Consider the following 14141-nt stretch of genomic DNA (forward strand, 5'->3'; position numbering starts at 1 on the left):
CCCCTCAACAAACACACACAAACATCCACACCTCTGTTTTCTGCCTTGATAAATCACAGTGTAAATCATACTTCTGTATGATTTGGTTAAGTTACTTTATCATTTTTGAATATTTTCAGAGGAAGTCAGGAAAGAAAATGACTCTAATGAAGAACCTAGATAGGGGAAATGTATTGGGATCATGGACCTCCCCTCAAATCAAACCATATCAGTGTAGCGGACCTTAGGCCAGGGCAGCTTTCAAGGAAAGAAGGCATTCCTGCTGCAGCCTAGTCTCTGAGTCAAAAAAGGGGAGTGGAAATATTTCTGTCTTTAATTGCAATTACCACTAGAGATTTGCTCTGGGAGACAGTTCGTGGCCAGATTGTGCCCTGAAGTCACTTAGCCAGGCTTTCATCAAGCAACTGCAGTTCCTCTTTGGATTGTGGTTTCTTTTCCTCACCTCAAAGTTTCTTTCCTACACAAACAGAACAATTTATACCAGAACTCATCTTTGATGAGGAAAGGAGTTTGTTCTGACAAAGTAGTTTTCCGAGAAACTGGAACGTGGAGATGCAAAAGGAAAAATACTTGGAAATGAAACAACTTTTAGTTTCATCCTTCTATGGGTAAACCCCAAGAGTCAAAAGAAGGTGGCAGGGGGAGAAGAAGAAAAAAAGTCTTGAACTTATAGGCTGTCAATTGGCAAGTTTTCCACCCTCATGGCTGCCCAATATATCTGTGGGAAAATCAGTGGTACAGTCTAGAAAGAGGAAATCATACACTTCTTTTGTATTTTAATTTATTGTTGTTGACAATAAATTCCCCAAGACAATATTAATGTTTTCTACATGAAGATTCCCAACAAATAGATGCCTAAGAAAGATTATTTTAGGATAATGATTTCAGAGGTATGAGAGGTAAAAAATCATAGACCTAGCATGGACAAAACTAGGAAGGCATTTGGAAGTAGTATTTCTCTTTGACAATGAAGTCAAACCAAACACATTGCAACAGATGGTATACATGTCAAATCCTGGTACAGCACAATATGGGGGACTACTTAAATTAATCCACCAGAAGTATATTGAACTGTTAGAATTCAATTTTAATGAATATATTATAATACTCAGTTCTGTATAATAAAGCTATTTTTTTTCATGTCCCAGCTGACAACCCAAACTATCCTAGTACTATTCAATGCTGCTTTGAAACTGTGGACATGATGGATTCCATTGAATGAGAAATACAGTATGGCAAAAGATTCATAATTCCTTGTCTAGTTAATAGTCAATGTATTTAACAGGATAATATATTATGTATGAAATATAGCACCAGTAGTTGAATTCCTGTGAAATGTTAACTATTCTAACTCAATTTAACATATGTTTCAAAATGTTTGGGATATCATTCATTGATTTTTAAAAAGATGGTATTTCCTGGTAAGCAGCAGCTCGGAGTAGAAAGAGCACTGGACCTGGAGTCAGATGCAATGCAGGTTGTTTTTGCTAAACACTCTCTAATATCCTTTCCAGATGTAATGTTCTATTATCCTTTACTACTGAATCTTGAAGTTTGATTACTTGAGATAATTTTTAAATGGTTTTGAAGTTATTGTCTAACAGCATTTTGTTTATTTCTTTTCGAAGGTTAGTTTTGAAAAGCGAATTTGGTAAGGAAAGGGGTTGGGAGGAGACAGAGCCATTGTTTTTATATTTTCCACAGATCTGTAGCATATCTTTTATCCCTTGTTAGTAGCGGTCAGCCCCCCTCTCCTCTGTTGATAAGAGTTGGAAGGTGTCTGGGAAGGAAACTTCAAAGGGCAGCAGCAGTCCTTTTCACTACAAGCCAAGAGAAAATCACTATCTGAGAGACTAAATTGGTGTGATGTGTTTACATCACAGGCTCAGATTCCCAAGATTAAGTAGCTTAGAATTTCTTAGAGTTCACGTAAGCAAATGTTACTTTTGTTCTCAGATTTCCTTCTTCCCAACCCAACTTATATTTACATCTCCACATCAATGTCTGACCAACAGAAATCACAAGCCTAAAACGTCCAAAATTGATTTCAGCATCTTCCTCTCCAATCCTGCTTCTCTCCTGTATTCCCAGTCTTGATCAACAATATCACCATCCCACTAGTTCTAGCCAAACTCAAAACCTTGGAGTCATTCCTGACTCCTCCTTCCCCTCATTGCCTCTTCCCCCGTCTTGCCACTTTCCAATCTACCCTTCACATTGTGACTGTGAAAGTGCTCTTTCTAAAATACCAATATGATCACGAAGATTCCCTGCTTAAAATACTTTAATGACTTCCTTTCACCTCCCGAATAAAACTCCAAGTCCTCTTTCAGTACCTGTATGTTTCTCTAGCCCAGTTCCCTGCCACTCCCTGCCCTTCCTTGGAGCCCTTTACTCTCCCGTTAAGTGAACTACTCGCAGTTACCCAAACATACCACAGTCTTCTTCCGTGATTGTGACTTTGCCTGTGAAATTTCCTCTGCTACTTTCTCAGCTCTAGTTAGTTACTTTTCCTTATGTTTCCACAGCATTTCCACATACTAGTTTTGTCATTCTTGTCACACTATATCGTCCATAGTTACTTCTTTACTTGTCTTCAGCAGCAGACTGCCAGTTCCCTGTTTTGGCAGAAGGTAAATATTATAGAGGAGATTCGGACTCTGGATGCTTCTTGGTGGCATTTAAGCTTGCTTTGGACCCTGAGACATTGCTGTTCGCCAATGCTCACCTTTCCTCCTTGTCACATCCCTCCTCCTGGTGGAGGTGTCAAGAAGCAGTGGAATGGTCACATGGCCAAATATAGGATGAAGCAGCACGGCTGACCCACAACCTGGATAAACATCTGCCTCATATTATTTTTTAAGCAAATGAAAAGCTGGCTAATGCGCCTTGGATTTAGGGTGGCCTAGCAGGAGCTCTCTGTATCAGAAATCTTACATTGTATCAGTTGGCAGACCCTGATTTCAATCCCTAGAGCTATAGCTGGGTGTTAACACACCCATCCCTGATGGCCTCACAGAATGTCACACTGCTATTAAACAAACAGCCCAGAAAGAATTAGCTGGTAGAATATTCTTCCTTGTTTCGCCTCTGCCTGAAGCTGCGACAAACCTATTTGCAGGAATGTTTGCCTTTAGACGGTCACACCACAGAGCAAGGAATCAAATACCAATCACATCTACATGGTAGGTATTCTCCCCAGTTTCAGTGGGCCCCACCTCCCAAAAAAACGTCATAGGAAAGGTCTTCATCTCTATCCTAGAACAATATCCAGTTAGCATTGCTTGCTGTCCCAGTGGAAGATAACCTAGTCTTTAAATCAATATTTAGTTTCCCAGGAGAGGCAGGCAGTTTCTCAAGCATCCCTGGATATATAGAGTTCCCTCGATATGGCAGCCCTAGGTGTATTCTGGGTTGGTCTGATAGGTGATTGCTAGGGAGGGACCTTGCCAGCAGCAGGTTTAAAAACAGGTTAGTTAGCCTGGTTGGGAGGAATCTCACCTCTAAAAACAACAACATTTTAGAACACAATGAACTTAAAATCATCATAGAAATTCTCCTTTGTAGCCATTGTTAATTTTATCGGATACTATGTTTATACTACAGTGAGGCTTCTACAAGCAAGAATGAGTTTTAGTTTTAGGTGGGGGGAAAGGAAATTAATAAAATCTATTTGTCATCAGAACAGACTACCTTTAAAAAATCAAACAGCTCCCACCAATGCCATTTTATGCATATGTCAAAGGCAAGGAAAGATGATCTGCTGTCTTAGGTGTCCATCTGGCTGTGTCCTGATTGAAGAAAAAGAGTTCAGGTGCTACCAGGGGTAACATGAAATAAAACTGAAACAGAACTAGTAGGAGTGGCTCCCTGAAGTTCTTAGGTTTCTATGTTCAAAGTAAAGATTACCCTACCCACAAAATGATCATTGATGATGTCATTTATGATGCCTTTGCCCCTCAGTTGGCACTGCACGGGCACTGCCTGGTTCTTCACCACATCTGTGAAGTGCATTGCCACCAGCGGGGAGGTGTAGTTAACCTGTAGGTGGAAGAAGAGTGAATTCTAAGTCTGAGGAGGGGAGGGGATGTGAGGGAGTAATAGGATGGGATAACCTCCACAGAGAGAACTGAGTAAATTCCAGGATGCCAAGTCACAAATGGTTAAAGCAACTGACGTGCTCTCTCTGCCCTGGGACAGTGGGCAAACTGCATTTGTCTCATAAGTCACAGTCAGATGTCTGATTGTCCTCAGAGGAAAACCAATTTGAACTCAGCATGATATGATTTTCTGGATATCAGACCATGAATGTCAACCAGAACTTGTATCTATCAAATCTATGCTGGAGATAAAGCCTTTACTGCTGTCAGGCTCCAAATGGGAGAAGCAGGGTGGTGTGGTTATTTCGGCATAAATGAGTGCAAGGACAGTGGTGATCTGTCTGCTCCTGGCTCTACCACTAATCAGCTATGTGATGTTGGGCAAGTCATTTCCTCTCTCTGAACCCTAACTGCTCCATCTGTAAACTGGAGGCATTAGACTAGACCATATCTGAGATTACTTCAGATGTGCAAAGAAGTGGTTGTGATAGGAATGGGTAGAGGGAGCTCCTAGTCTCAGCAAGCAGCTACTCACCCCTGTTACTACTTGTTGCTCCCTAATTCGTATAGATCCCAGACAGCCCTTCCTTTGTCTCCGAGTGCTGACAGCAAAGACTAAAGTGAGTACAGGCTTACATGAGTCAGTTTGCCGTAGTAAGGGTAGTAGCGGAGGTCAAAAGAAGCCGACTCTGGGTAGTAATTGATGGATCGAATGTCGTTTTCATCACCTCTCTGTAAATAAAAGGAGGTATATGTGGGGTGCTGGGTCACTCAGGGGGGTTCAAGCTTGAGCCCCAGGTAAAATCTCTGTGTGATCCACAACTAACTGTCCCAGGAAGCCCACGAAAGCAGAATGGGGCATAGTTCAGCCCAGACCTATCTCCAGAGGAGCATTTCCAGGGACAGACTGTGCCTTGGCTTTTCGATTCAAAGAATACTGAATGGAAGGCATGGACTGAGGAGGCCAAAGGGGCTCAGTATGGCTCTGTGCAGGCTCCTGGGGGACCAAGGCAGAAGGGCTCCAAAGGGGTTGCAGTATGTGGTGCTGCTCTGGCTACTATGCCAGCCCCTCTCCAAAGATGCATACTTGGCCTGGCATCCAGTCTTGGGCTTGGGAGCTGAGGGAGGTGTAAGTTGCACATGCTTAGTAAATCTCATTCCACAACTCACACACTGTGGGTTCAGTCCTATTGGAAGTCAGGCCAGGTGCACAGGGACCTCATGCAGAGGAACACAGCCTGCAGCTGGCTCACCTAAATTCATTTCTCTGATCACATTCTCTGCAGTGCTTAATTACAGTAGGTAGAGTCAGGAGGATAGGCAAGAAGGGCCTAGTACAGGAAATGATTAAATAAACAAGTTTACACTCATATCATGTCAGGGAGGAGACTATGCATTCTGCCTATGCATTTGGCTTGCCCTGAGGAGCAGAAGTCTGGAGACGAACAAGGAACAAATACAGTGCATCACTGCTAGCAAATCACTCACTAGGGCCACGTGATTATATTGCGACCAATATAGTATAATCATTCTGTGTAAACTGAGCTTACCTTATCCTTGATTTGCACAAGTGGGTGTGGGCTTGACCAGTATTGATTATTGTAGAATTTATAAAGATCTTAATAATTTTTTAAACAGTTCTCAGCAAGGTTTGGTGTAAGCTGAAATGTGAATGTTTTCTACTAGGGAACTATAAGCAGCGCTCAATCCACTTGATATGTTAGTTTAAGACTGAGTTGGTCTTTATGATTTATTTACATACCCTTCTAAAAAGCAGTGAAAATAAATTTTCAGGAATGGTCTGTGGAACCAATCTTATTAGACTGTAGTCACATGTGTGTACATTTATATATACTCATGTACTTGTGAACAAGATGAATGTCCTTCCTACCTTGTTTACCTGACAAACACTGCCTGATCTTTCAGAACTCATCTTCAGTGTACCACTTCCTATGTGGAACTAACCTTTCCCTCTTAAGCATCCCCACTGCCTGTTTCATAGCACCTGTAGTACTTGATTGACCTGATTTCAGAGATAGAGTCATATTTATCTTGGCACTCTCAACTCCCCGCAGTCAGTGTACCTGGTATATAAGTGATCAATCAATGCTTGCTGAATGTGAACTACTGGATGAATGAATGCTGCCTTTTGCTGCTTTCTGATCTGCCACCATCAAGACTGGCATTTTGAGCTGTATTTCTGGTGCTGAGGATTGCCTGATTTCATCCATTTGCAAGACAATTGTCCAGGGCTGCAGGTGCAGTTGACATCAAACAGGAGGGAGCTACTGCCAGTTAAAGATGCAAACCCAAGATCTGGGGCTTTTTCCTACAAAGGACCTAATTGGTGCAGATGAGATAGGAGTTAATGGTCCCTCGAAGGACAGTTAATTAGCATATTAATGGGTTCTGTTTATACTTCCCTTGTAGTCATTTGTTATTGCAACACCCAGCGCAACTGGTCATTGCTGCAAAAAGTGAAATTCAGTTTTTTAAAAGCAAGGACTAATGACTCTAATGAAAGCTGTTTGTTTAGTTCAAAGAAATAAGTAATTAGAGCTAAAAGCAAAAGTGTAAACAGAATCCCAATTAATGACTTGGCACATTGTTGTTCCCTGCTGTGGCCCTTAGCCTGAGGTTCAGTGTTTGGCTTTCACAGGTATAAATCAGTGCACACACACACACACACACACTACACATGAAAACACACATGAATGCTTTCCGGAAATGGGGAGGTCTGAAAGTACTAAAGGAAGGTGTATAGTTATGATAAGATTGATCCTTTCCCTAACCCATAGCTAACCATCCATGGTAATGCCCTTGCAGGGGATGAACCATCTTTTAGCATGAAACAGATGTGCTAACAATGCTCACGCAAAAAGGCACTTTACCTGAACTTTGCAAGAAACCTTCACAGGATCTCCAAGCTCAGGACGAAAGCCTACAATCTATCAAAAGAAAACCAGCACTTAAAAACAAACAAACAAACAAACAAACAAACAGATTTGACAGTAAAAATGGGGCTTGTCTAAATCCCCCTTGGGTCATCCCTTCCTTAGGCATAAGCTTTATCTCTTTTTCCCTCTCAGGTTATAAAAAGCAGAAGATGCAATGTATTTTCAGAGCTCCTGCAGTTCAACTTACTCCTTATTGTATTTGTGCCTGATATTCATACAGTGGTAACCGCAGCAGGATAACTTTGAATATGTAAAGACTTTCTGGTTTTAAGGGTGTGCCTGGTAAGGCTCTGCCACACCTTAGGCATGGCAGGAAAGAAGGAAAATGCATTTCTACTGCATTTCTTGTGATATAAGAATTATCCCCCACCCCACCTCTCTGTTAGACCCGTTCCAAACAGTGCAGGATCTCATTCCTGACAGAGGGCATGAAAGGACAGGTTTAGGGGGTGAGTGAGAATGGAAATAGGAAGTGTTCAGGGAGGAAAAGGAATTACTGCTTGATAGGTTTGTCCGGTCTTTGTATTACTGATGCAGTCAGTAAAAATGGCCAAACTTGCAGTGTGTCAGGACAGAGCCCAAGAGAAATGGAGTGGCCAGAGCTCTCCTACACAGCTCATCCACTTATCATCGCTGGAGTACCAAGGGCCAGTATACCCGGTTCATCTTTAGAAGGATGCAGGGCTGTCCAGTAGAGTAGCCAAAAGTTGGGTCCTCCAGGCCAGAGCAGTTCTTCAGGAAGGAGCGTTTAAATTGGCAGGCCTTCTTGTCCTCATCCTCATTACCCTCTTGGATGAAGTACTGCCCCGGGGGACAATCGACATTCATTTCCTCTTGAAGACTGTCATTGTAACCTAAAGTGTGGCAAAGTGTTACATTAGACAGGTGCTGTAGGGAAAGGCCAGGATTTCAGTAGTACTCCTCTCTGGTTTCCTTCTCCAGCTTGCTGTGGACCTCTAAAAGCCCACTCAGTCTGTCCTAGGCCCCATGTCTTGGCATCAGGTGCTACCGGTCCTTCACCAGCCACATCTCTCCAGGAAGCCTTCCGGGCTAGTCCCCTCAGCTCACTTTCATTGCCTGCCTCCTTGCTTCTCATTCCCTTGGAACTTCTGAATATCTGTCTCTGGGTCCTATGTTAGTCATTTTATAACTTCTCTCTATTTGCCATTATTTCTTTTCATATATAGTAAATTGTAAACTTGGAGGGCTGCCTCTTCTACTTACGGAAGAGGAATAGGCACATAGTAGAGAGATTTTGAAAGAGGGACTGAATCATGTCAAGGCATGGTTTATATAAGGAGGTGAAGCTCCTGGGTTAAATCTGTTTAAGTCAGCCTAGGAAACAGCTCCCTTTGTGATCAATGAGAGGCACCTGATGCACGAGTGTGACAAGTGTGTGTTGTGAAACAGGAGGAAGGGGAGGAAGAAGAGGAGGAGGAGGAAGAGATAAATCAGCTGCTTTTTCACAGAGGGAAGTTAGTACTGCAAAATAGAAGCTTAGGTTGAAAGACAAAAACCAGTGATAACCACAGGGTCTCCACCAAGAGGGTGGGGGAATGAGATCTTGTCTACTGAGACTTAAGGCACTCAAAGTTAGTATCCTTATATGTTGGATGGAATGTAACATGTATCTAAGGCACACATGTCAGGGAGAGGGCTGAAAGGGGTTATCTGTGAGCTGACTTTGGGGGCTACTAGATGCCATAGAACTGGGCTTTGAGAATTACTGCTTTATTTCCAGATTGGTTCTAAATGATGGCATCCAGTTCATCCTGCTAGATCCAGCCCCCATGCATTCATGTTCCACGTAGCTCAGTTTTTCAGAGAACATTGTGCGCCTATGATCCACCAGCAAAACTCTAAATGTACTGCTGAATCCTCATTAGACATGTTGTGATTTGGGTTTGGTATTATTGAGAAGCAACTGGGAACTACAAAGCTATTCTAGTTATGCCTGAGCCTTTATTTTTCCTTTGACAAAGCTACGTTCAATTCAAGGCTTTGTTTTACTCTTTTTTTTTAAGAACAAGATCTATGTTCAAATATTAACTTTCTAAATAGAAGATCTAATCATGTGCTCATTGTTTCTTTTGAGGTAGTTCCATTAAAAATAATGTGACATGGGCATGACCCTTATTGCAAAATCCCAGTCCTCATGGGAATGAAATTGATACTCTGGGATGTCTATTTCAGAGTTGTGTTCCTTTTAAGCAGGGCATATTATCTACACTTAGGAACTAAAAGCCCAGTGCTTTTCCTAATGTTCTCCACCTTTGTCAACAGGTCAGAATTGGTATTTCTCCATCTACTAGCTTCTCAAAGGGATTTCCTCAGCAGAAATTCTGGCAATACATTTTTGCAATAGCTCACAAGCATTTTGAAAGAAAAGAAAATAGTATTCTGGCTATGATGTCCAAAACATTTTTGAAGGGTCAAAAATGGAACTACGTGAACTCAGAAAGAACCCACTCCCCCTTATTTTAAAGATGAGGAATCTGAAGCTCAGACTTACCCAGAATAATGCTGAGCATTACTTATAGGAAGCTGAGTTTCTAAGTCCTTGTGAAATGGCAACAACAAAGAATTATGAAAAGCAGCACTTCTGAAGCTTTAAAGTTCACCCATATCACCTGCGGATCTTGTTAAGCTGCAGATCCTGATTCAATAGGTCTCTGGTGGGGCCTGAGAGTCTACATTTCTAACAAACTCCCAGGTGATGCTGATGCTGCTCGTCTCTGGATCACTTTCAGTAAGAAGGGTGTTAAGAACATTGGTTCTTAAACATTGGTTCTGCTGCTGGGAGACTTTGCTTATGTTACTTCTCCTTTCTGGGCCTCAGTTCCCCCATTTGTAAAATGGGGATGATAGACTCTGCTATGCAGGGTGTGGATAAAATGAGAGTTCCTGTGGCCAGGATTCTCACCTGGCCCTGGTTGACTAGCTCACTGCACACCTGTGGGCAATACATGGCTGTTGACTCTATAAAAAGAGCTCCACCCAGTGCTCTGGGTGACATGGTAGCAGGGCTGCGAGGTTGCTGGAGAGCAGAGGACAGAGGCCCAGAGGATGGCTGTGCCGGATGAGTGTGCAGAGAGGCCCAGAGGACAGCTGTGCGGGCAGAGGGGCCCAGAGGCAGAGACGGGCTTGCTGCATACAGACTTGCTCTGAGTGAATGGGATTCTAGTGACTGACCTGCCTCCTAGAAATAAAGTTGGGTATAACCCTTTCACCCCAAGAACGTTTTGCTGTCATTTTATTTGGTCACACTGAATTCATAGCGAACTTGCCTGGGGCTGAAACCCAGTGGCAAGATACAGGGTTAAAGTTAAATGACACAATTTGTGCATTTACACAATACTTCCCATTACCTAAGGGATTGTTTTCCTCTTAATTCACTTCACCATCTACTGGCTAAATGTGCCCCAACTTCAGCCAGGCCAGGACAACCAAACCAGTCTAACTGGCTTTTTTCCACAAGTAATAGGTGCAGCAATGTAAACCCACTGGGGCTCCTCTTTGATAGCTGGGTAAACACAGTGCCCGTCTGTGTTTAACCTTAACCAAGCTGCTACCTCAGTTTTCATCCTGTGGAAGAGCTTCTCAACTAGCCATTCATTTGTCCCTGAAAATGTATCTGATGGCGCTACAGAGATAGATAACTTGAATACACTTGTGATCAAAATGTTGGAATGAACTGCCACCCAGAGGTTCTTCCTCTACCCCCTTCTGGAATGCTGTTAAATTAAACACCCTTGCTCTCTTCCTTCCATCTCCAAGAAATTAATTCTCTTACCTTGAGAAAGTATAGGAGTCAGGGATCTTCCAGTTTTGGAGAACACTCCTCTTTCTCACTTCTACCTGCCCCCAGAATTATCTTTTTTTTAAATTGAAGTATCATTGATATACAATCTTCTACAGAATTATCTTTCATAATTGATTGTTATTGAGCCATCTGGATGTGCCAGGACACAATGGGGTGCTATAGGGTGTTCAAGAAGAGAAAACAGGTTCTCTGCCCCATTGAACTTGTCATCTCCCCAGAGAGTTGGCTTATATGCTGTGGATAAAATGAGAGTTCCTGTGGCCAGGATTCTCACCTGGCCATGATTGACTAGCTCACTGCACATCTGTGGGCAATACATGGCTGTTGACTCTATAAAAAGAGCTCCGCCCAGTGCTCTGCACGCGACACGGTGGCAGGGCTGCAAGGCTGCAGGAGAGCAGAGCAGAGGCTGGAGTCGTGGCAGCGCCGAGGACAGAGGCCCAGAGGACGGCTGTGTGGGACGACTGTGCGGACAGAGGGGCCCAGAAGCAGAGACTGGCTTGCTGCACACAGACTTGCTCTGAGTGAATGGGATACTAGTGACTGACCTGCCACCTGGAAATAAAGTTGGGTATAACCCTTTCACCCCAAGAACGTTTTGCTGTCAATTGCTTTGGTCACACTGAATCCATAGCGAACTTGCCCTGGGGCTGAAACCCACTGGCAAGACATATGCTTTCAAGCAACATACAATCACAAAGTTTTTATTGTAACTGCAGGTGCTGAGGGGTATGCAAGTTAAGGAAGGACCAGGATGGGCTGGGGTTAGTAAGAGCAGGATTTCTGGGCCAGGTGAAATTTGAATTTTGAATTCCCACTCATTACCTTTCGAAAGTGACTTCCACCATTCAGAGGTACTTACTTACCCTGGAGAAAGCCATTTAGGCTAATCACATAATGCTGCCAAGTGTCAGGTTCAGAAACGTTGAAGTTGAAGTTAAGGCTATGGGCGAAGGGTCTGATCATAACTCCTGGCAATGAAAACAGGTCTTGGATATATTAACCCATTCCTGGGATAATTTTGTTTTTATCAATTCCCATGAAACCATTTCCCCCCAGGCAATCAAAATGAAAAGGATCATAATTTGCCAAGTACCATTTTACTTTTACTCTTAATAATTGAATCCCTAAGTCATTACCGGGAAGAGCCAAAGTTAATTGAGGCTGAACATGCAGTGCAAGCAGATTTCTGTCCAGCAAGTTCTGACAGCACAGGGCATTTGGGCACTCACCAGGAGGTTTCACCCTCTCAGTGAAGGTCGGCATGTAAGGACTGATGGTCAGAAATAGCGTGTACATGCAGAGGGTGATCACAGCAGCCAGCGAGGCATAGAAGAAGAAGTAAATGACTAAGATCAGGCCTGCAGAACAATCAGAGATGGGAGTGGTCAGTGCTTGCCAACAAGCCCTGCCTCCTCACTGGAACTCATGAGCCAGTATCAACCCAAACACATGAAATGGCTTTTTCTATTCCCGACACCACCCCCCATATTCAGTATGTCCTTGCTGATTCAGATTTCACTGATTTGGAATTGGTGAGGATTGTGTCGGAGGTCTGATTGCAGTTTACCTTTACAGCATCTCCGATGGAAGGGCTTGCTGAGCAAATGACCATGAGCAAGATTACAGGGGAGTGGAGTTTAAAGTACTGCAGAGGGCAGATTTCTTGGGAGTCCTCTGGGCAATCGTCAATGTCCTAAGTACAAATCATTCTTCGCTATTCATTAAAGCAGGTTCCCTGAAGAGTCCTAGCAGCTTGGTTCCAGTGATTGTATGTATTTGCAAGTGATGAAAACAGCATTTCTTTTCACATAGCCTGTAATTCAAACTTTTGATTAACCACTGGACTTGCCTCTAATCAAGGCAAAGTGAGGTTTCACCCTACTTGTTTCAAATCTTACTCATCTTTAGCAGAAGTTTAAGTGGCTCTGCTTTTCAAAAAGAACACTAACACAGGATGGGAAAGACAGGAGGAGGAAACTGTGCTTAATTGACACTTGCTACCTGTGAGCTTGGGCAAGTTATAGAATTTCTCTGCACCCGTGATTGCTTGCAGGTAAAACATGAATAAGTTTAGTGCTTACCTCATATCCTGATCTATATCCCTAACAGTATCTGAAATTTAGCTTTTCCTTCCATCCTATGCTGACCTTACCACTACCTAGCTGTTTAATCTTAGACATGTTGTTCACCTCTCTGGGCCTCAATTTCCTCATCTATAAAATGAGGACAATAATAGTACTTACTTCTTAGCATTGGATAATGCATATAAATAGCATAGCACAGAGCCGGGCAGATACTAAGTGCCTTATAAATGGCAGTCACCATCATTGTTATTGTTAATATTATTATTGCTATGGGACCAGAAGCATAGTTGTGTGAATCCCCCCTCTGTGGGCTGTATTAGGATTAGCTTTGCCCCAGGATTAGGCAGCACAGATTGAGGTGAATAAGCATGAGATTGCTGCTGAGAAGCTCTTCTCAAGTCCTTTTTGGGGCTCTCTCAGGCAGCAGTATCTGGCTCGGCCCACAGCAGCGACACGATGTTGAACTAGAGATCTCAACTGAATCATGAACCAGAAAGTGGAACAAGCCACTTAACTTTGCTGTACCCAAAACCGAATCCAAATATTAGTTTTTAAATTGAACCACGAACCAAATAAAATTAACCAAAAAAAAAGGAAGGAAGGAAGAAAAAAAATCCTTAGTAACTCAACTGGAAATGGGACATTTATGTTTTATAAGATGAACTAAAGCAGAACTGGAACATTAATACATTAAGCTGGAGTCCCTAGAGGAGAAACAGCTGCACCTGGGTGCTTTGGCTACTGCCCACTGGCTGGCCTAATGGAATACACCCTATGCCTCCTCCTCCATTCCTTTATCCCTGTCCGTATCCTGGGAATGGACCAACAGCTGGGGCCATCCTGAGGGACTGGAAGACTCAGTTTCATGGATGAAAAGAAAACAATAAACTACACCTACATTCCCTTGGAGATACCTTCCTTCTTGCCCAGGATGTGTGGCCAGGAAGCAGTAGATGAGAGAATGGCACTAGGAGTGAGTCCCCTCAGCTTTACCCAGGATTCTATGCCCTGGAATCTGTGATAGACTAACAGCTACCTCTCATCCCTAAGCAAAACAAGCAACTATACCCATCTGAACCCATTGATCCCTCCAACTATTTCTACTCTGGGTGTCCAAATTTTACTTGGGCCACTCCTCTAGGTAATCCAGGGTTCTCTCCTGAATGACCCGTCC

The 14141-nt window shown here is 43.0% G+C and overlaps 1 protein-coding gene across 9 annotated transcripts in view; it reads right to left on the reverse strand.

Moving 5' to 3' along the window:
• The window catches only part of ATP1B4 (ATPase Na+/K+ transporting family member beta 4), a 20556-nt gene continuing 6415 nt past the window's right edge, over positions 1-14141 (reverse strand). For 2 of the 9 annotated variants that reach the window (XM_037008477.2, XM_037008473.2), the window contains exons 3-7: positions 11747-11851; positions 7715-7911; positions 6992-7048; positions 4737-4832; positions 1-4041 (exon numbers count right to left, since the gene is read on the reverse strand). In XM_037008477.2, coding sequence (XP_036864372.2) covers positions 3880-4041; positions 4737-4832; positions 6992-7048; positions 7715-7911; positions 11747-11851 — 617 coding nt within the window. In that variant the 3' untranslated portion in view covers positions 1-3879. Of the gene's footprint in view, positions 4042-4736; positions 4833-6991; positions 7049-7714; positions 7912-11746; positions 11852-12112; positions 12242-14141 lie in introns of all 9 variants that reach the window. The other 7 variants (XR_005058595.2, XR_012127368.1, XM_037008471.2 and 4 more) reach the window with 7 other exon arrangements.

This window comes from Manis javanica, chromosome X (assembly GCF_040802235.1).
Source record: "Manis javanica isolate MJ-LG chromosome X, MJ_LKY, whole genome shotgun sequence".
NCBI classification, from domain to species: Eukaryota; Metazoa; Chordata; class Mammalia; order Pholidota; family Manidae; genus Manis; species Manis javanica.